A 22,341-nucleotide genomic window follows, 5' to 3' on the forward strand; every position below is an offset into this window, starting at 1 on the left:
ATGAACCCAGAACCGAGAACCGAGAACCGAGAAACACGCTGAACTCATTTCTCTAAGGCCCAAAACCCCACCCATCCCATAATTATCTCAGCTATTACCCCAGTTCTTACACGTCGGTAGCTTTTGGTTGCAAGGATAATCGGATCTTAAAAGATGCATACAAGTCTATATCCTTGTCCCAAGCTGACTTCCAGGAGTTACCAGACGACCTTGCCCCCTGCTCCTGTCCAGCATTGGAACCCACATACTAATGATGATATTTTCTTTTGTTTTCTTCCACTATTTAGGTGCTTTTTGACTGTTTGGAACATTTTTAAAGATTACGTTAAAACGTTGTTGATACTTATTGAAATATTGTTTTATTTAATTGAATAATAATAATAATAATATAATATAATACTATCTATATAATACCAAAACGAAAACGAAGACGAAAGAAGATCCCGTCATCATAATACAAATGTAATAATAATAATAATAGCAGCGATAACGATAACGATAACAACTTATGTGCAATCATTTAAACTTATTATTTGAAACGTTCTTATCACTAAATAACTCAATAATTTGTATATAATTTCCATCAATCAATTCTACGACAAAAGAAAAGAAAGATCTAACAACAACAACAACAACAACAACAACAACAACAACAACATCAAGAGGAAATAGTACAACAAATTAAAGTTAATCTTCAGTTGTATGGAAAAACAAAAAGTGATTTTCAGTTAGTTTCTCAAAATTTAACAAACAAAATTCACAACAAAATTTGGAATACAACAACAACAACAACAAACACAGCAACAAATACAACTACAACAGCAACTACAACTACAAACAAGCAACTACAACAAACAACAACTACAACAACAAACAACAACAACTGCAACAAACAAAATAAAAATAAAAATAATAGAGTAGATAAAGTAATAATAAAAGAGGAAACTGTAACCATAATACGAGAACCCCAATAAAAGAATTACAAAATACAGCAAACGAAGGATAAATCAGAGCGCAACAAAACAGAAAGAAACAGAACACAACCAAAAGGAAACAGCCAATAAACCAGAACCACAAAGCAGATAGATCAAACAAAACGGAAATAGAAACCAAAACGAAGGAACCAACACAACACACGCAAAACGGAAATAGAAATAGCAACAGAAAACGAAATCGAAACAGTAAACAGAAAACAGAAAAACCCAAAACCGTAAAAGTAACAGAACAAAAAGCAAAAGAAATAGCCCCACAGCCACAGCCACAGACTCCAAGCAACAACCCCTCAACCACACCCACAGCCAAACCGCAGCCCAGAAAAGCGATAATCGTTAACAGCAAAATAGAAAATAGAAAATATAGCAACGAAACAGCAAACAGCAACAGAAAACAGAAAACAGAAAAGCAACAGCAAAACAGCAGAAGTGAAAACTGAAATTCAAAAACAAAAGCCAAAAAAAAGGAATACAAAAATAAAAGGAAATAGCCAAAATTTGTTAAATTTCTTTTGTGTCTTTAAAACAAAAACCAAAACAAAACAACAACAAAAAACAACGGAAAAACAGCCACAAAAAAGCTTAAAACGGAAATCCATTGAAAAGCAGCAGCAGCGCAGCAGCAGCCCAATTTTGTCGTTAATAAAATTGAAACTTTGTGTTAGGGTTTGAATTTTCGTCTTAGTCTTTTGAATTTTTACGTTCGTCAAACAAACAAAAAACAAAAAGCGAAAAACAACGCGGTCAAGAAAATGTTCTGAAAAAGTCTTGAATGAAAACTTTGAGAGGTGAAGCCATCGACAAAACAAGGAAGGAGAGAAGAGAAAAACATTAAACATTTCGCGAGTGAACACTAGGAAACGGTTAAGAACAGTTTTGTGCCAAAGTTGCGCAACGAGAACTGTACATTTGTGTATGTGTATGTGTGTGTGCGGTGCGTATCTGTGTGCGGCCATCGTTGGCTAAGCAGCACACAGGACCCGGAGAAGCGGGAGAGGAGAAGCAAGAAAGAGAGAGAGACGGAGGAGCAAGAGAGAGAGAGAGATCGAAGAACATCACAATATCAATATATATCCATATAAAAATTATCTCAAATTATTCATATCGTGGCAAAAGCAAAAGCAAAAGCAAAACTATGATCTAAAACATGTAAAAACAGTTTTCGAATGCATTTCGTACGTATACAAAAATTAATGCTAATATTAGTAGTGTGAAAAACAAAACAAACAAAAACAAAACAAAACCAAACAAAAATCCATTCAGATAAGCGGAGCGTTCTAAGCTTAACCATCAAATTATATTACCATTTATGATAACACGAGTATTCGAGCAACTTAAACCTATAAAGAGCGTAGAGGAGCAAAGGAGACAAAGAGAGAGAAGAAGTTTTTCTGGCACTAAAATCTACATTCCACGAAATCCCATTTGGAACACAACTTTGGATAAGGAAAACTGTCAGAGATCTTCGGCACGAAAAGCTAACATTGGCTGCTAAGTAGGTGAGTACAAATCTGGGATACATTTAGCTATTAATTAATTGAAAATATAGAAAAACTTCATGGGAACTTCAGGTTTAAGTACGAATAGATTTTGGGTAGATCAATCATCTGGGTTGCTCCAGCTCCAGATGTTCTCTTTCATGAATACCGATACTTGAAGGGATCGGAAAGGCATGTTTCTCGAACAGAATATACCCCCGAGCACTACAGTCCGAGGGCAGATATGCCAGATATGTGTATGGGGGGAAAAGAGATGGCGCGGAGTCCAATAAGGAAAAGCAGGCGTGCGCGCCAAAAAGTATGCAACGAAAACGCACTGTCAGAAGCCAGAACACAGGAACAGAAACCATTTACTTGTCCAAGCGAGAGACACCATCCACACATTATATAGCAGCCTCCCCTTGTCCCATGAATATGTGCCTGTGTGTATGTGTGTGTGTCCAGGACATGTATATACTTGTATCCTCATCTACATGCAAATTTCATTTACGCGCAAAAAATTAATTATTGAAAAAATGCGCGACGGACACCCAAAAGAGCGCGAGAACCACATATCCTTTTGCCATGCTCCATCCTCCCTCCCTCCACAGCCTCTTTCGACCCCTTTTGCTGGCCATTAAAATTGATGGTGGTGGGTGGGTCGTTGGGTGGTTGGGTGCTGTGTCCATCGACAATCGAAACACAAAAGTCGAAAGGATGAGCGCCGACAGCAGAGCAGAGCAGAGCAGAGAAGGGGAGTGGGAAGGAAAGGAAAGGAGAGGAGAGTGAGTGGCAGAGCAGTGGCATCCAAAGCCGCAACAGCAGCGGCAGAGGCAGAGGCAGAAAAAAAAGGAAGCATTACACATATTTTTTAAATGAATTGAAATAAAATTCGTATATAAAAATGCCTCTGTCTGTGACTGTGTGTGTGTGTGTGTGTGCATGCGTGAGTGTGTGTGAGCGTAAAAGTACAGTTGACTCCACACATTTTTAACGGCAAATGGCAGCAGGCAGTGGCAGTGGCAGCGACAGCGACAGGGGCAGCGACTGCGGCAGCAGCAGCGGAAGAGGCGTGGGCAGTGGCGTAGTTGTCCAGGGAAAAGGGGTGGTCGCTGAGCGCCCTGGTCAGCCAGCAGAGGCGCACGAGGATGTGCGGCGGCAGAGGCTGACTGTCTGTCTGTCAGCCTGCCCCACCCCTGAACAGAAAGTAGCTGCAATTTTTAATGGGTTTGAAGCCAGCGACGCGTTGCCCAAAAGAGCGCAATTATATGTTCTCTCCCCCTCACTCCCACACTCTCTCCATCTATATCTCTCTCTCTCTCTCTCTCTCTCTTTGTATCTGTCTGTGCGTCTGTAAGTGTATCTGCATATATGCGGGGCGTACGTGTGGGCCATGTCATTAATGACAACTTTAATTTACATTCGTTCAACTTTTTTCTCTCTTTTAATTTTGCGCTGCGCTTGCACTTGGCAACAGTGGAAGCCGCAGAAGCCACCCACACACCCACTCAGCCGCCCAGCCCCAGCACCAGCCCCAGCCCCACTCTACCCAAAAACCCACTGAAAATCCACCAAACCGCACGGAAATTGCATTTTTTCGGTCGCATTTCCCCTCCTTTTCCCCGCGCCATTTCGTCTCATTTTATTGCAGTTGACGCGCAAAAATTTCTCAGTCTTTGCTGATTTTTTGCCCCGTCATTGAATGTGTAGTTTCTGGAGTCTAGAGCAAACGTGACATATCATGCAAAGAGCGGCGAGGGGGGAAGAAGAATGGGTCTTGTCTCGTTTTGGGTGTAGAACATCAGAATTAATTGTAAGCTGAGCTGTCTTTGCGACGCCCAAGGTTTGCCCTCTTTGTGGCAAGGTGACTACCAGTCAGGCAAGGGTGGAGAGTGCTCCATGGTGGATTCATTTTGAATCCTAAGAGAGAGTTTGCCACACAGCATTTGCATGGGGTTCCTCTTAATTATGCTCTCCACTTATTCAAAGCTCTATCTATAAATATTCACAACATTCCTCGCTGCTGCTGCTGTTGCAAGTGAAAGTCCTGAATGACAGCAGATAGAACGAGCGGGGCATGCCACGTGATAGAGAAGGGGGGCCGGAGGGAGCTCCTCCATAGGGCCCAAGTGGATGGCTGGCCACCCAATTCTGCTGGAGGGCTTTCGCTGGCCTTGGTGGCATGGCTATGGCTGCCACTTGACAATGTTGCGTATGGGCCAGAAACGTGCCAGATAGAGGAATGGATGCCAGATAAATAGATGGCAAGATAGCTGTATGAATACACAGGCTCGTGGCAGAGTCAGAGGCAGAGGCATAGGCATGCCGGAAGCTTAGGTTCAACATCAGTCACGGAGGTGGGGAAGGGACATGGCAGGACCCGTACATGTGTGTTGGCAGGGCAGAAATGTCGGCTGAAATGCTTTTGAAGTTGTCAAAAGTCAGCGAAATGGGGTTCATCCCCATGCCGCAGGGCCACAAAAGTTGGAGCTCCGATGAAAAGGCTTTTTTTTAACGCTTGCCTGCGCTCGTAATTAGCCAGGATAGACATTAAAGGGCTCAAAAACAGGAGACTAGGGATAGCGGAAAGGGGAACCTGGGAAAGTTCACCCATTGATTGCAGTCAGAGATCAGTCAACGGTTGAGCAGGAGCAGCAGCAGCGGCAGCGGCAGTAGCAGTAGCCATATGCAAGGTCCTCCAGTCACGCCCACTGCATCTGCATCCGCATCTGCAGATGCCAAAAAGGTAAAAACAGAAGGAGAACCAACTTGAAATCCTTTTATTTTATTTTATTTAAAATCAACAACACTACGGAGGGGTCGAGGGTTGGTCGGTCGATGCATGTCAACAGCCTATCGCGAGGCAGCACGGGGCGTATGCGTAACATTTTCATACGCCCCGTTCTGAGATCGCTCGCTCGTCTTGCCACCGAATGGGTGGGCAAGGACTGGGCAGAATGGTGGGGCAGAGCTGGGTGGGAGAGGGGGAATGGAGAGTTGTTTTCCACATGACGACGACAACGTTACCATGCAATAAACATTTTACCGAGCCAAGCTTGTGTGGTTGGGTGGCTGGGGGGTTGGGTGGCTGTATGGATGGCTGGATGTGTGGGTGGGAGTGGGGGTGGAGGGTAAACAGCAGACGAACAAATAAGACCATTAAAATATTTCCAACTGTTTTTTCGGCAGCGGATCCCTTTTTTGAGGAGGGAAGCAGCCCACCCCGTGCCGTGCCTGGAAACTGAAGCAAAAATTAGATCAAAGAGAAGAGGCTGGGAAATCCGATTAGCCGACGTGGCTCTCTGAGATGGGAGAAAGAGGTGTAAATATTTAAAATAAGAACGGCAGCAGCATCGGCTTGTGGCATGTGGCATGGGGCAGGGGGGAGGCAAACAATTGGGGAACCTTTTCATTAATGCATGCATATCCCTCTCATCCACAATACTTACCCGAGCTCGGGCTCCTGCTCGTAAGGCTGGAACAAAAAGTCCACACATTTATTTAGCATTTGCACACACACGAATGTACACACAAACAGTTCTCCACTTGCCACATGCCCCTGCCTTATAGCCCACCATGCCACCCCGTCTTTCCTTTCATGCCACACTTTTGTTCTCCTGCGTTTTTCTGGCTCTTAAAACTGCGAGCGTTCGTACAAGTGCACTTTTTGTCTGCAGCCAAATAGAAACAGCATAAAAATGCTCAGTACTTGGGGCACAATGCAGCCAGACACACACACACACACATACAAGCAGAGGGCTTCCCAGGAGCTAGCCTGCCCCCAAACCCAACAAACTGCGGAATGAGGAGGGGGCGTTGGCAAGGCAGCTATAAAATTGTAAACCTGCAACTGCATTTAACTGCAGTGGAAACTTTGTAAGCGCCCCATGGCCGATGCCACATGCCCCATACCCCATGCCCCATGCCTCATGTTCATGGCTCGTTCTCTCCTTTGTTGCCACAAATTTGCCTCATTTGATTTACGGCCTGTCGGAGCGGGAAGCTAGCAAGAGGAGTGGGAGCCGGAGAGAGCCTCATTACAATTGCTCAGCTGGTGTTCGAGTCCCCGGCCCTGCCCCCAAATGGATGTCTCAGGCTGAACAGAAATCGCGGCAGAATCGACTGCTTCAGAGACCTTGGAGGCGAAGGATCCTTCGTTAAGTTCTCATCAGCTAATTAAAGCACAAGTCCTCGTTCCTCGCATGTGGCACATTAAGGACTTTCACCCACATTCGGTTCTGCTGGTTCTGCTGATGTGCTCCTCATGTTGCATCTCAGATGTTTCCCCCTTTTGCTACTAGTAACCATCTTTTGTCTGGCTGCTGTCTGCTGTCTGCGCTAAAACTTTTCTGCCCATCAAACTTGCTGGCTGCAAAGGGGGGAAAATTAAACGAGTGCCTTGAACGACGCGCCGTATCTCCTCGCAGTTTTCACTTTCATGCAAAACAAACAAAGCGAAAAACGCGATAAAGTTTATTAGCGACTCTGGCAAGACGACAAGCGGAAGTAGCAGCTACCAGCAGAAGAGGCAAATACAAAATACAAAATACAAAATATAAATATGTATTTTGTTTTCTTTTTGGGAGAAGCTTTCGCGTGCAAATGATGGGCGGTCGGTCTCCCGGCCACGCCTCCTCGTCCCCAACTATTTAACGAGTGCTGCCTGCCAATTTGAGTTTGAATTTGAATTTGACACACTCCCCGGAGGGCCCTCGAAAAGTTGCCAGACGCAAAAACGCGCATACGCCTCGTTGGCCGGAGCGGAGCGGAATGGAATGGAAGTTCGGTTCATTTCGGGTTCTCTTCTAGCCAGCTCCTCGAGGGAAAACTATGTCAAAACTCATTTAGTTCTCGGGGAAATGTTTGGCACAACATCTGCAAGTGCTTCCGGTGTCGGAGTGGGCCACAGTGGCAGACTGGCAGAGTGGCAGAGTGGCAGCGTCCATGTCTGGCAGCTACTTAGGGTCGGTTCGGTGAAAAGGTGTCCGACCCATGGTCCCCACTAATCCTATTACTTACATAAATGCCATTAAACGAAAAGACCCTCGTGCTGCTGAAGACGGGGTGGACGCTGGGGTGAACGCTGAGTTGGAGCTGGAGGTGGGTTTTGTGGCACAAGCGACAAGGTTGGTCAATGCTTTGTGCGTCTGCCCCATGCCCCATGCCCATCCCGCTCTGCGGTGTGCGTGCGGATTTTCACACTTTACGCATCGCCGGATTGGAAAACCCACAGACAACAAAGTAGCGAATGGAACAGGGGGAACGCCAGAGAGGGCGAACAATTACGCACGGCTGCATTTTTGTCACTTGCCACTGTCCGTTCTCTGGTTAAATACCTGTGGCAGTGGCACCTAAGCTGCTGGCCAGCTCCCACCGCCCTAAAGATTTTGAACATATTTCGCTAAATTGCATTTCTGCCGCCATTTAAGGTAATTGCATTAGACTCGTTCGACATGTTGCATTAGGTCGAGCACAGAGAGGAGATGTTAGCAGCTGGAAGGGAGGGGAAGAGCGAGTCTCCCCCACCTCGTACACTTATAGTCAGGTCAGGAATATTCGCTTATCAGCGAGACAGGGAATGTGCGAGAATCGTATGTACCGTATATAAATAGGTTTGTTTTGAGACTACAGAACCCAGATCTAATCAATAAATCAGCGAACGTGAAGGGGTAATGCTTATTCTATATGTACAGACCATACGACCATAGAGCAGGCAATCTCCTCCTCCTCCTCCACGGATATGGTTGCCATTCATATGCATGTCATAATATTTGCGAATTGCTTTGCTTTCTCCTCCGACATTTCATTTTATCAAGTCGGGAAGGTAAACAAAATCAAATCGATAGGTTACTGAACCAAAAGCCAAGGCGCAACCACACACACACACACACACACAATACATAGATGCAGTATATGGATACAGATACAGAGATATATGTATTATCCATGGGTGCAAAAACAGCTGAATGCATTGGTAAACAACACAGTGGAACGGCCAAGATTCTTGGCAACAATGCAATAAAAAGATTCTAAAATTAAACTACAAACTGCACAAAAGATGCCCCAGAGAGGAGCAAAAGCAAGAGAGAGGGAGAGAGGGAGAGAGAGAGGGAGATATCTGTATCTGCGAGATAGAATTGTATCTCTGAAACTGCAGCACCAAATGCCAATTCGTTTCGTTTTGTTTCATTTCGTTTATTCTGGTGCCCGCTGAACTCAAGGGAAGACTTTCGATTGGATTTTGCGTCTCGCTTTCGAAATGGCATTTAAAATGCATTTTTATTTTTACCATAAAAAAATAACTTGTAATTTTTCGTGTTTTCCCCCCAGTTTTGTGCAGCACTGGCAGAAACCCCAAAACAAAGCGGAATCAAAATATCGGGCAAAAACGCCAAAATACAAAAGACACGATGTCAGCAAATGTACCATTGAAACATTGTATTATTGTTGCACAGACAGACGTACAGATGTACGTACGAGTATTACAAATACTTTTAGTTGGACAGTACGAGGGTCGATTGGGTACTGGGTAGGGGTAGGGGTACGGGTATGGGTATGGGTACGGGTATCTGCTTCATTTGCATCTGCTCTTATTTATAAAGAAAATAAAAATAGTAAAAAGCGCGTTGTTTATTTATACAAAAATGCATACACATCATACAATGATTTACTTAATATTTGTACACGTTTTCGGCCCCTCAGTTCATCTGTCCCTCTGTCCCTCTGTCCGTCCCTCGGCACCTGTCAGTCCCATTGCCGGCCCTCTCCACGCCCCAACAATCAACCCGGAAAGCAACGAAATCAAATGAACAATTGCAAATTTTCTGGCACGATAAAAGCAGAGCTCTTTGTGGAACTCGCTGCCATCAGTGGTGGGGAAGGGGTCATGGCCAAGAGGGGGAGAGTGCGAGTGGGAGTGGCGGCAAATCGTAATTGACTTAACGGTTTGGGTATTTGGTCAGCAGGTCCAAAGGTTGAGCTGATTAAGCGATGAGACGCTGTCGAGACACAGTCGAGGTGGCAGTGATGTGGCATGTAGTAGGTACCTCTCCCCCTCCCTCTCCCACTCCCCCACCATCTACCGCGCCCTTCCTCTTGCATTCTCTTGGCCCAATGTGCAAATTAAAGCGAAATAAAAAACAGATTATACACAAAATAAAAGCGAGGCGAACGAAAGCGCTTCCGAAGTGCAGGCAGCCCGCGCTCCAAAAGCTGCGGGGCAGGATAGAGCAGAGCAGAGCAGAGCGAGCGCTGCCCCCATCATTAGAAGAGCGACAGACAGACAGACAGACAGACAGAGGGAGAGCCAGCGAGCGAGCTTTGAGAGCGACTGCACCAATACAGAGACGATTGTGTAAGACGCAAGAGTGGCGCTCGCACTCACACCAATGCAAACGGCTCCTCGCCGGCAAAAAGTGGAAAAAATTTTGCAAATGTTTTGACTAAAAAAGCTTAGAGAGACCGACCACGCTCGCTCGCACTCGCACTCTCGCTCTCTCTCTCGCGGTGGGGCTCGCTCTCTCTCTCTCGAGAATCTGAGTTCCAAGCAAAAGTTGGCGCGCTCCGCTCCCAGAGACACAGATACAGATACACAGATACAGATACAGGCACTGGGACGGGGTAAAGGCAAAGGCAAAGGCAAGGCACCGCGAAACAGAAGCAGAAACAGAAAACAGACGACGACGACATCGCTGAGAGTTGAGTTGAGTCTCGGTTCGGATTCGGATTCGGAATCTCTTTCGGTTTGTTATTTTTTGGCATTTTGTTCGATTTTTCTTGCCCGACGTCGACGACATCTAATAAAAAAAAAAGCTGTACACTGTCGGCACACACATGTGTGGAGCGCTCTCCCATCGGGAACTTCGCGGGGCAGCCATCAAAAATAACCAAAAATGTAGTCGTTGAAGCGAACAGAAAAAACTGAAAAAAACTGAAAATAAAACGCAAAAAGTGCACCAAAAAAAAAAACAGAAGCAGTCGAGAATAGAAGAAAACGAGCGACAGAGTGTCGCGAATCAACAATAGATAATTTACATGTGTGCCGCACGACGCGGCGTATACGCAACGCTGCCAGAACGGTGGCGGGGGCAGAGGCAGTGAGTGGGGTGGAGCAGGAACCGCCAAATGAAAAGTGAACTTCTCTAAATTATGTATTGAAAATAATAAGAGACAGAAAGCAGAAAACGTTTTGTGTGATCGTCGGCAGTTTTTCCCTTGTGCAACATTGCAACTGCAGCAGACAGAGTTCGGGAATCTCGTCGAGTGTGTGTGTATCTGCCACTGCCACTGCAACGTGCATTCGTGGTGGTATCTGTGTGCTGGCAGTCGCCAGATACGAATTTCGGTTCATTTCGGGGGTGTCTGTGTGAGCACGTGCATCTGTGTGCGTGTATGCGAGGCGCACGCTGCGCCTGTGTTCGTGGCCGCTGCAATTTTTCGTATCGTATCTAAGAGTATGCACCGCCCTCTGCTCTCCGCCATGCCCATCGCCTGCCGCAATCAACTTTTTGAGGTTAGTGTATTTTGCAGCATGTCAAAGAACTGCTCGACGATTTCTTGGCTGTGAAACAGATACAGAATTATTGGCTTCCCCTGAAAGGCAGATCTTGTCTTGGCGTGCCAGCCCCCCAGGTCAGTCAGCGTCACAGTCACACCTCCCTGCTGCACGTATTTCCATATGAGATAGATCAATATTATCATCGTCCGAATCAAGGCCATTTTGAATGGAGGTGTGAAACACCAGGCAAATAGTGGGGCGTGAGTGCCTCAAAGATGGTCATTGCTCACTCTCCAGCATAGATTGCAGGAGACCCAATTAACTGAACATTATATTAGGCATTTTAAAACTAAGGGAGAGGCAGGATTGTATTGAATGTAAATCCACTAAAAATAATACGATACACAACTTGAAAATGTTTGCGCGTAAATCAAGTGGACAAAATGCAAAAGAGATTCGCCTCGGGGGCGACACACAGCACACAGCACAGTGGGGAGGTGGGGCGTGATGGCTGATAGAGCGGGGTGGGCTGAGGGGCAAGCACACACACAAAACGGCACTAATGAGCAGAGAAGCTCAAAAGCAGAAGGCGCGCACAAAAACTAAAAGCAAGAAAAAAAAAGCAGCAACAACATTTTCGCCACAAATCATTTGCAATTTTTATTTGCTTTTTGCTCTCCGAATTTTGTGTGTGTGTTTTTTTTTTTTGCGAAATTCTCCCTGGGGCTAAATTCATTTATATTTTTGGGGTCTGAAAGAGTAGGGCACATCGGTGTGTCTGTGTGTGTGTGAGTGTCTGTAGCTGTGTGAGTGTGCGTTCGAGTATCTACGAATGTTGTGTGCGAATGTCAGGCCATAAAGGAATATGATGAATTATAAGCAAAAAAAAATAAAAGCGCTTTTTGCACAAAAAACTAAAATCCACAAAATGTTCAACAATAAAACAAGCGAAATCACTTAATTGTGTGTGCGTGTGTATCTGTGTGCTGTGGATCTCTGTTTGCCGTTTTCCGCTGCTGGTTTTTTTTTTCTTTTTTCTTTTTTGGCGCTATGTATCTAACAGATACATCTCCAACTCCTAATGCATGTGTGGCGTGCTGCGGTCCGTCCGTCCATCCATCCATCTGCCCCTCAGCAATGGGGTATTTTTTTGCCGGTAGAAAAATGTTGTTTGTCACACGACAGCGACGCCAGCAACGTCGAGCGTTAATTAAATGTACAGATATTTGCCAAAAAAAAAAAACAAAAAAAATGGGGAAAAGCCAAACAGTCGATGCTGTGAATACCCTTATAGGGAGGGTACCAGGCGAGGGTGTACAAGAATCCAGCATTGGCATCAATAAGGAGATTGCTCCATCCAATTACTGCCCCAAGTGATCCGAAAAATTGGCTAAAAAGGGAACTTCAGTCAGTCCGCGCAGGCCGCCTGCAAATACCCTTTTGTGAGGATACGGAGTTGACTGATAGTATTTGGTTTCCTACAAACCCCCATGGATAATCGCAGTTAAATAGCCATACATTAGGGAATAATAAAAAATTCTGCAGTGGCTCATATGTTATGTACATGTGCCTGCATCTGGTAGGGCATTCGACGAGCAGTTGTACCATTCTCCTACACCAACTCCGAATTGACAATGACAGCTATCTGGGATTCCTTTATTCAATTACTGACAAAAAGCTCTCTGAAAAATCGACTGCCCAGCCGTACAGATAAACCCTTTTCCCGTCCCCGTCCCCGTCCCTGTCCTCGTCCTCTCTCTCCCACCCAACGAATAGTAAACCAAAAGGTAACCAAATTTTGCAAAATACTCGAAAAATGCTGAAAAATTGCCCATTTGGCTCTTTTTGTGAGTCATTTTTTGTCTTTTTTTTATTTTTGTGTGGCGCAAATTGTTTTTATTATTCGCTCGTAGCTCGTTGCTCTCACATTTATCGTACGGGTACGGGTACGGGTGCGAGTGCGAGTATTTCTATCTTTTATACGGGGGGGTACGTACGTACCTGTCGCTATAGTTTATGCGCTCTCTCTCTCTCTCACTCACACTCTCTCCTTGGTGTGCTCTCTCTCTCGTCGGGTCTATCTATGACTCTCCCTCTCTCGCTCTCTCCGTGTTTGGCAAAGCTATTGTGTATTGAATTAGATGGCTGCACAAATTACGTTAAAATGTTTTTGGCGCTCGTTTTTTGTTGTCGTCGCTGTCGAGCAACAAGCGCAAAAAACTTTTTGGCAATTTGTATATTTGGTTGTTGTTGCTATTCTCAGTTTTGCTGCCTTAACCTTGAGAATTGTTCTTTTTTGTGTGTTTGTTTTTGTTTTTGTTTTTTTGGGGCTGTGAGTGGGCACTCACTCGTATGCTCGATGGTCGCAGTGACAGCTCCATAAATAGTGCGAAAGTAATGCCCAAAATTATGGAATACTGTGGAATATGGACCTAGGGTGCCTTCTGGACTTGGAGGAGCATTGAGGATCTGCGTCTGGGCCTGGGGATCGTCCGGTGCGTCAATGGGCGGGTAATCGTACACCCGATACGCAGTAGAGCCGAACGCAGTGCAGCTTGAACGGGAAATGGGAGCAAGAGTGGGGCGGCCGGGCAGGCAGACTCCACCTACTTCACACCTGACAGCGCCACAGCAACACCACAAGACACGAGCCACAGCCACAGAGACAGCAGATACAAGACACAAGATACAAGAAACAAGACACCAGACACAAGTGCACCGGCACGAGATACGAGTGGTGCAAGATAAATGTATATTAATGGCAATGAGCGACGGCGTCATTGGCTGACTCGCTGTGCTGGCCGCCATTTAAATAGAAATAGAAACTGAACTGAACTGAAATATCATTCTCCCCCTTGGCGGACCACGACACGAGTTGTGGGTGGGGCAGGCGGGAGCATGGGCAGGGGAACACCACTGGAGTTCGAGCTGGAGCTGGAGCTGGAGCTGAGGCACATTGACAACTTTCACTGGCAGCAGAGCGTGAGCCAGAAATTGGCAACTCGAATTTGCTCGACGATAAGCGAAAAGAGCGAAAAGTGGAGCATATGCATACTGCCGATACGAGTACGAGTTTGGGGCATGGAAATTATTGCGGATGTGCGCAGATCTGGGCGAAATGGGCCATTAGAAGCGAGCCAGAGATCGCGTGGTTTTACTCTGCATTAATGCTGTAAATACTGAGCAATGGGCAGACACTTTTAGGGGGTAACTATTTGGGTATCCCATCTGCTGCTGCTGCTGGCCTGTTACACAATACTCCTTAGAGTGCTACAATCTTTTGAAGCGGGCCGGGGAGGAGCAGTGGGAGCTGCTGGCCGTGGATAGTCGCAGATAGTGGCACTCGGAATCGGAATGGGATTCGTTCGGACTGGAGGGCGACCTGCGACGACAACGAACGCATAAATTGCAAATGCTGTCGCCCTGCCAATGGAGCGCAATAATTCACAAATAGCAAAGGCAACGGCAAAGGCAACGGCAACGGCAACGACGGCGGCAAAGGCAACGACGGCGGCACTGCATTTGACACGAAGTGCAATCGTTGGAGAGCACCGCCACAGCCCCCTCCCAGCCCCTCTCGTCCATCGTCTCCGTCTACTTTCCTGCCAGCCCGAGTGCATGTTCCGGACCCGCCAGCTCACTCCACTGTTGAGGTATCTCACAGTTCGACGCTGCAGCGACGCCGCGGCGCGTCGCGTTCACTCGCTCGCGGGTTCAAGGTAGTTTACTTCGACGTTCCCTCGCGAATAGCCGGCTCCCGATAGCCGATTGACGACTCGACTTGCCTACTACTCGACTACTCGGCCCATTGACCGTGCCGATTCCCGGACTCAACTCGACTCAACTTCTTCTGTAATGTCGACACGCAAAGCGATTTCAGCCAGAGTCGATTCATTTCATTGGGGCTCACAATTGGCGGAGTACGCGCATAAAATATCTATCCAGAGATTGTTCCAGGCACATGCTCCGACTCTGACTCTGACGCTGACGCTGACCCCTTCGCAGACAAGTCAATCAATGGGGGGGACAGCTCTCTTATCACATCGTCGACGGGATCAGAGCATTTGCCTGATCAGAGGAGTCCCTCCCCTTCCCATCCCTTCCCTTCCCATCCATTCCCTTTCTCTGGGTCTCTTCGTCAGGCAGCATCGACAACTTCGCGAAGACTTTTAATGGATATTGCCGTTCGAGCAGGTTGCCTGCCTTGTGGCATTACTCCGCGGGCAGGCAGCAGCGGCCTGGGGATATCTTTCTGCGATCGTGTGTGTATCGTGTGTGTGTGTGCCTTTCCTCGTCCGTGCTTGTGTCCCTGGCTGTGCCTGTGCGGGGCGCACGCTCTCCGAGACCTTGATCCCGCATTAAAAAGTTGGCACGTCGTCGTCGTCGTCGTGGGACAACAAAAAGAACACGGCACAGAGATAAAACCAAAACCAAAAAAAGGCAAAGAGCGAAAGAGCAAAAAAGCAAAAAACGACAAAACAGGAAAGAAAAGAAAAGGCTGGGCCTGGAAGCCGCAGCTTTTAATACCCTAGCAGATCCATGGCAAATATATGTATATGGCATATAGTTACTCAATTCATAGCCGAGGAACATCCATATGCATTTACTTCGTTTGTCTGTGTGGGAAAACATCTGGTCAAAGTTGTATTACCCCCAATAAAAAGGGTACAGAGAGTGAGTCAAGTAGCGGTGGCGAGGGGGCGGGTGTCAGTTGTCCATGACAACAAAGGAGGAGGCATGGGGACAGCCATTTTGTGGGCTGGGGGCGCAGTGGCAGTGGCAGTGGCTGCTTGGCATGCGGTGTGGTGTCCATTGGTGCGGCATTCCTCCCAATCAGCCGCTGATGATCTTCATTGTTTTTAATTTGCCAGCCATTTCTGCTAATGTCTCGGCCTTTTCACTTTTGCCTGCTGCCTGCCTGCTGCCTGCCTGCTGCCTGCCTGGAAATCGAGAGTTAAATGTTAAATGTGTTTTGCATGCCAAAACAGAAAGTATCTTCGCTATGGTGTAAACGTCTCTCTAATCAACATTTATTCTTCTTCCCCTTTCAGTTCAACCAAAAGGATTGACGACTGCAGGCCCAGCAACATCTTTGATCGGAGACAAGGAGACAAGGAGGGAGGATACAACAATTTAATTTCAACTAAAAAAGAAAACCAAAAGGAGGCAGGAGGCAGTAGGAGGAGCAGCTACAAAAACAAGTTTATAAATCAAAGGAATAAATAAATAAATAAATGTGACACTTAAGAAGAAAGGAATTCTAAATTTGGACAAAATGAAGAGAAACAAATGAAGAGCGAGGCAGCAACCGCAGCAACCGCAGCAGCAACAGCCCAACAGAATTAGCAGCTAAGAACGAGAAACAGAAACTGCAAAAATGTGCATCAAAAGTCAATAGAGAAGGAGAGTCCCCAGAAGAGACAAAAGCCACACGAGAGAGAGAGAGAGAGAGAACTCTCCGGGTGCCTAGTCAAAGGACACACCAGGCAACAGGCAGCAACCAATAGGACATACAAGGAATCCACAGAGAGCATAGAGAACACTGAGAGCAGAGGGAGAGCGGAGCAGCACAATGGCCATCAACTTCTCGGCCTCGTTCGCGGCCTGCATAGCGGCAGGTCTGAAGGTGCCCCGCCAGATCATGTACTGCATCACCCAGGATACGGGCCAGCCGTACGTCCTCTACAAGGACTCGCAGGACGCGGAACGCAACCCGGGCGCACTGGGGGCCAGCGCCGCCCAGTGGGGCAGCGAAATGTACCCCAACATCCAGCAGCAGGCCCAGCAGCACCTCAACGCCCAGCAGCAGCAGCAGCAACAGCAGCAGCAGGCGCAGCAGCAACAGAATGCGGCACAAGCCGCCGCCCAGGCAGCCGCAGCGGCTGCAGCAGCGGGCCAGCCACAGAGTCCGCCAGGCGGTGGCCAGGAGCCGCGCGACAATGGCAGCGGCGATGGCCGCCAGCAGCAGGTGTCGCCCTCCTCCAGTCCGTATCCCTCGGTGCAGCAGCAGCAGCAACAGCAGCAGCGGGCGAACGCCGGCGGAGAGGAGGATGCCATGAACCAGGTGAGTCCTGGAGTCACAACACACCCCAGCATCCTGGCAGCAGCATTACTAACGCCCGACCATCGATTCTCTTCCAGCTTCAGCAGAACTCCGCGCCAAACCAAAACCAAAGCAGCAACGACCCCCAGCACTCCGGCTCGAATCCTGGGGAGGCGGGCAACCCGCACGTGCAGCAGAACGGGGGCGGCGGCGGCGGACCACAGGGCGATCCCAGCAATGGCTTCCAGACGCCCGACTACTATGCACCGAGACACGCGGCGCCGCAGGGCGGGATGCTGGCTCCACCCGGCTTCCCGCCACTCCACTATCTGAACAAGAGCGTCCTGCCGATGGAGCAGAACGGGGCAGGGGGCGGAGGAGGCGGTGGCGGCGAGGCCTACTCGCTGCCGGAGCTGCTGCCGGGCCAGCAGAATGGCCAGCAGAATGGCAACGGCGGACCGGCGAATGCGAATGCCAATGAAGGCGCCGCAGCAGCCAATGGCGGGGCGACGGGTGCCGGTGTGGGGCCGGTGAGCGGAGTGCCAACGGGCGGCCGGACGGGCAACGGTCCGGGGCGCCCGCACAAGAACAAGCCGCACAGCGACCTGCGGCTGTTCAAGTGCCTCACCTGCGGCAAGGACTTCAAGCAGAAGAGCACGCTGCTGCAGCACGACCGCATACACACGGACGCGCGCCCCTTCCCGTGCTCGGAGTGCGGCAAGCGTTTCCGCCAGCAGTCGCACCTCACACAGCACCTGCGCATCCACGCCAACGAAAAGCCCTTCACCTGCCCGTACTGCTCGCGCAGCTTCCGCCAGCGCGCCATTCTCAACCAGCACATACGCATCCATTCGGGTGAGAAGCCCTTCGCCTGCCCCGAGTGCGGCAAGCACTTTCGCCAGAAGGCCATCCTCAATCAGCATGTGCGCACCCACCAAGGCGAGCGACAGATAAATCCTTCCTTACCAATACAGATACAGATACAGATAGAGATACAGTTACAGTTACAGCTACAGCTATAGATTAAATGGGGCTGGGCATACACAGAAAAACTGACCCTGAAGCTGCAGCAGCACGCACTTTTGGCACCATTCAATTTCCCTGCTAAATTCAATGCTCTTTTTTGGCCGAAATAACAAAATTCATACGAGTATTCCTGGGCTAAGATAAACTTGCGCTTTGGTGTGTCGATTCGTTGAGAGGCGCAGACTAAATATATATCTACTCGATCGATCATTACTTACTATTACTTACAGTTGGATCTCAACCAATCGGCAAACCAAAGGAAAACAAACATTAAATCTGTCTCTAGAGTAGCGAAAGATGTTTGAAAGTTCTCTCCAAGATTTGTATCTCGGCTATCGGCCAGGTCTAAGCGCTGCTAACATTTGCTCTCCCTCTCTCTCTCTCCCTCCCTCTCTCGGTTAACTACTTCCACGCTCAACCGATTGGTGCGGCGGATGCGGATCAACACGTCCCCCCAACAGATGTCTCGCCACACCTCATCTTCAAGAACGGGCCACACCCGACGCTGTGGCCCTCGGACGTGCCCTTTCCGGGCGAGGAGAACGACACGAAGGGAGACATTGCCGGTGCTGGCGGGGGATACCACGACGACGATTCACAGGGCACGCCAGACGGCAGCGGGGGCATGCATTATCCCTCGTACTTCAAGGACGGCAAGGGTGAGTGATCTGGAGAGGTAAAGGCATTCGAACGATCAATCCTCTAATTAGATCATTCCGCAGGTCAAAAGATACTGCCCGAGGTGCTGCAGCACATCGGTGTCCGTCCGGCCAACATGCCGCTCTACGTGCGGTGCCCCATCTGCGACAAGGAGTTCAAACAGAAGACGACGCTGCTGCAGCACGGCTGCATCCACATCGAGTCGCGGCCGTATCCCTGTCCGGAGTGCGGCAAACGCTTCCGCCAGCAGTCGCACCTGACGCAGCATCTGAGGATCCACACCAACGAGAAGCCCTTCGGCTGTATGTACTGTCCGCGCTTCTTCCGCCAGCGGACGATCCTCAACCAGCACTTGCGCATCCACACCGGCGAGAAGCCCTACAAGTGCACCCAGTGCGGCAAGGACTTCCGCCAGAAGGCCATCTTGGACCAGCACACGCGCACCCACCAGGTAGTTGTAGCCTTGCCACAGTCCCTGCCACTCTGCCGCAGACCGTCGATTCCTAACCCCAACGATCTTTGTTCTGTTGTGCTCCTGCAGGGGGATCGACCCTTCTGCTGCCCGATGCCCAACTGCCGGCGACGCTTCGCCACCGAGAACGAGGTGACCAAGCACATCGACAACCACATGAATCCCAACACCACCAAGGTGCGGCGCCAGCAGCAGCAGCACCAGCAGCAACAGCAGCAGCAGCAACAGCAACAGGTACAACAGCAACAGGTACAGCAGCAGCAGGGCAACAGCAACGCGGTGGCACAGGTCGCCTCCGTGGCCAATCACCTGATGAACGACGCCAAGAGTTTGGCGGCCCAGCAGTTCCTCAACAACAACAATCCGTCGGCGGTGGACAACAAGGCGAACATCCTGCCGGTGCGGAGCATAGCGGCCAATGCGGCGGCCGCCGCCGTCGTTCAGCAGTCGGTGGTGAAGAACGAACTGTACTTCCCCCAGTGCTATGGGCCGCCCTTCCAGCACCCCTTCCAGACGCAGCAGCAGCAGCAGCCACAGCAGCCCAGCGTGGCACACGCAAACGGGGGACCCACGACGCCGGTGACCGTCACGGTGGCCAATTCGGTGGCGCCCGGCGTGGTGGTGCAGCAGAACCCGTCCGCCTCCGTTGTGGCCCAGTGACATCCCACCACTGGAGCACCTGGAGCACAGCAGCAGCAGCAACAGCAACAGCAACAACAACAACAGCAGCAGCAGCAACAGCAACCGACGGCGCCCCAACAGCAACACCATCCGCCGCCCCCACCGCCGCCCACCTCGTCCGCACATCATATCACTTCAGCCGCAGCAGCGGCGGCGGCAGCAGCAGCAGCAGCGGCCTCGCCCACCTCCACACACGCCTCATCGGTGGCGGCACCGCAGACGGTGACGCTTTCGATCACGCTGCCGCCACCGCCGACGTCCCACCCGCCCCACCCGGGGCATCCGGGACATCCGGGCGTGCCCAATGGGGGTGCGCCCCCACCGCCGCCCACTCTAACACATGCGATACCCATCCATCCCCACATACACTCGATATTCGGATCTCTATGATGTCATCAGTAGGAAGAGAGAGAGAGCGAGGAGAAGGAGCAGTAGAGGAAATCAAAATTGAGAGGAACACACACTATTCACAATATTCGATAGGTTTGATAGGTTTGATAAGTTCTCTAGATTATAGACGCATACAAATTCTCTTAGTTTTTAAAACTAATCTTTAATCTTAAAGCCACAAAACACAGTTTTGGTAACGGGACAGAGCAGAGCAGAGCAGGAGAGAGCCGGAGAAGAGCAGGAAAAGATCAGGAGAGGAGCAGCTAAACCAGCAGAAAACAGGACGAGTACTAGTCTTTTCGAAAAGGACTCTAAACTCCTTTGATTACGATCCATTAACATCAAATGCAAATGGTGAAAGAGAAGAGAAGAGGCGCGAATGAGAACCAAAACACAACGTTATACGATTCCTTTTTGATAATTTCGTTTAAGGACCCAAACACCTCTTAAGACTACCAATACATCAACTATTTATACACACAGGACACACACAACTCAAACACACACACGTTCGTCAGACATAATGATGAGGAGGATGATAATTACTGAAAAAATCGACAAGAGTTATACGATTTTAGGCGTACCACTTAGGATAACTCAGATAGAGAGGAGGAGAGGGTAAATGAATGGATATGGATACGGATATGGATATGGATGGACGGAGTGATACGAGTAGAGCGATAGATAGGGCAGCTATAGGTGAGCGGAGGAGGAGTGGAGAGAGAGTGAGAGAGAGAGAGAGGCGCCACAGACGCTGGCTGGCGCTGAGCAATTTGTTTTTCGATGACACAGCAGCTAAGTTTTGATTTCGTTCTCCAGATATGTTGAAGTATTCGAATTTTTGTTAAATGAATATGGATAAACCCTTTATTAGACCCTTCTAATTTCTTTTCAATTGATATGTGATTTTTGTATATGTATAAAGTAACACTAAAACGCAATCTATCGTATAATTATACAACGAGCAGAGTAAGTTGTAGAGAAACCTTAGTACATTGAATTGAACTAGGCTTCATTTGTTGTCTTCCCCCAACTAATTGTGTGTAATTTATGTTGAGTTTTTATTTAGTACGAGTAATTAGGCATACGTTTAACCCAAATATGTCCACACAAGTGCACGCACACGCACACGCACAGGCACACACAGACACCCATAGGCAGCAGACGCAAGAGATAGAGAGAAAGCGAGCGGGCGGGAATAGGATCTACTACTATAAAGCAATTCAAACGCAATTCAAATGTGACTTTCAGGTGCCATAAAATCGAACAATAGTCAGCTAAAAAGTTATAAACTGAAACAGTATCTGAATCAGCAATCAGCACTATCCCCACTATCTTTTCCCCTTGCCCTCAAACCCAAATCGAAAACCCAAACCCAAACCACTGTGTGGATATATGTAGATGACAAATTTAGTTTCATATCAAATTTTTCCAATGTACCGTCAAAGCATTTATGATTGTTATTAATCTTATAGAGCGTATGCTTCCTACGTAATACGTATAGATGGGGCGAAATATCGCAGATGGGAGAGCAGAAATTAACTCTAGTTTAGTCGTTTCACCTTTGCAAGTATCTACTCATTATTTAATACTATTTAGTGTCTAGCCGATTAAGTTGCGATGGAAGAGAAGCAGAGAAAGTGCTCGGAATACGATTTGTTTTCACTGTTTTAGGCTTACAGATTATCAATTATGTTTGCATATATTATTTAATGATTTCAAATAAAACAAAAACACAATTATGTTATGATTTTCGCTTCCGTTTTTCTCTTCTGTTCGTCATTTAATTTCAACCCAATTTATATACACATATATACATATATTTTCACATCCCAAATAGTATTGGGGTAATCAAACGACATTTTTGGCATTGAACACAACATTTTTCGGCTTGGACAGGCGTCTGGTTTTTGTGATACGAGTGGGGCTCAGTTATGACAAATGTTTCGGCAACAATGGGTTAATGAAAATTGTACATAGAACGTTTCGAAAAAAAAAAACAAAAGTGAAATTACGCGCAAAAGTTTTATAAATAGTTTGAGCAAATTGTTTGGCATTGTAAGAGTTTTATTAACACCTACGGTTACGGTAAAGTTAGTCCA

General features: G+C 48.0%; 1 protein-coding gene across 5 annotated transcripts; it reads left to right on the forward strand.

Moving 5' to 3' along the window:
• The first annotated feature begins 2,113 nt into the window (after positions 1-2,113).
• LOC111079039 (endothelial zinc finger protein induced by tumor necrosis factor alpha) lies at positions 2,114-19,968 on the forward strand. 5 transcript variants are annotated; one of them, XM_022374034.2, is made up of 6 exons: positions 2,114-2,491; positions 16,019-17,031; positions 17,109-17,949; positions 18,498-18,695; positions 18,747-19,150; positions 19,238-19,968. In XM_022374034.2, the coding sequence occupies exons 2-6, from the start codon at positions 16,540-16,542 to the stop codon at positions 19,826-19,828; spliced, it is 2,526 nt and encodes an 841-aa protein (XP_022229726.2). In that variant the 5' UTR covers positions 2,114-2,491; positions 16,019-16,539; the 3' UTR covers positions 19,829-19,968. The 5 variants fall into 5 exon arrangements, with proteins under 5 accessions (XP_022229726.2, XP_022229727.2, XP_022229728.2 ...); XM_022374035.2 differs by having other exon boundaries at positions 18,759-19,147; XM_022374036.2 differs by having other exon boundaries at positions 17,109-17,865.
• The last annotated feature ends 2,373 nt before the right edge of the window (positions 19,969-22,341 follow it).

This window comes from Drosophila obscura, unplaced genomic scaffold, assembly GCF_018151105.1.
Source record: "Drosophila obscura isolate BZ-5 IFL unplaced genomic scaffold, ASM1815110v1 contig_170, whole genome shotgun sequence".
Taxonomy (NCBI): Eukaryota; Metazoa; Arthropoda; class Insecta; order Diptera; family Drosophilidae; genus Drosophila; species Drosophila obscura.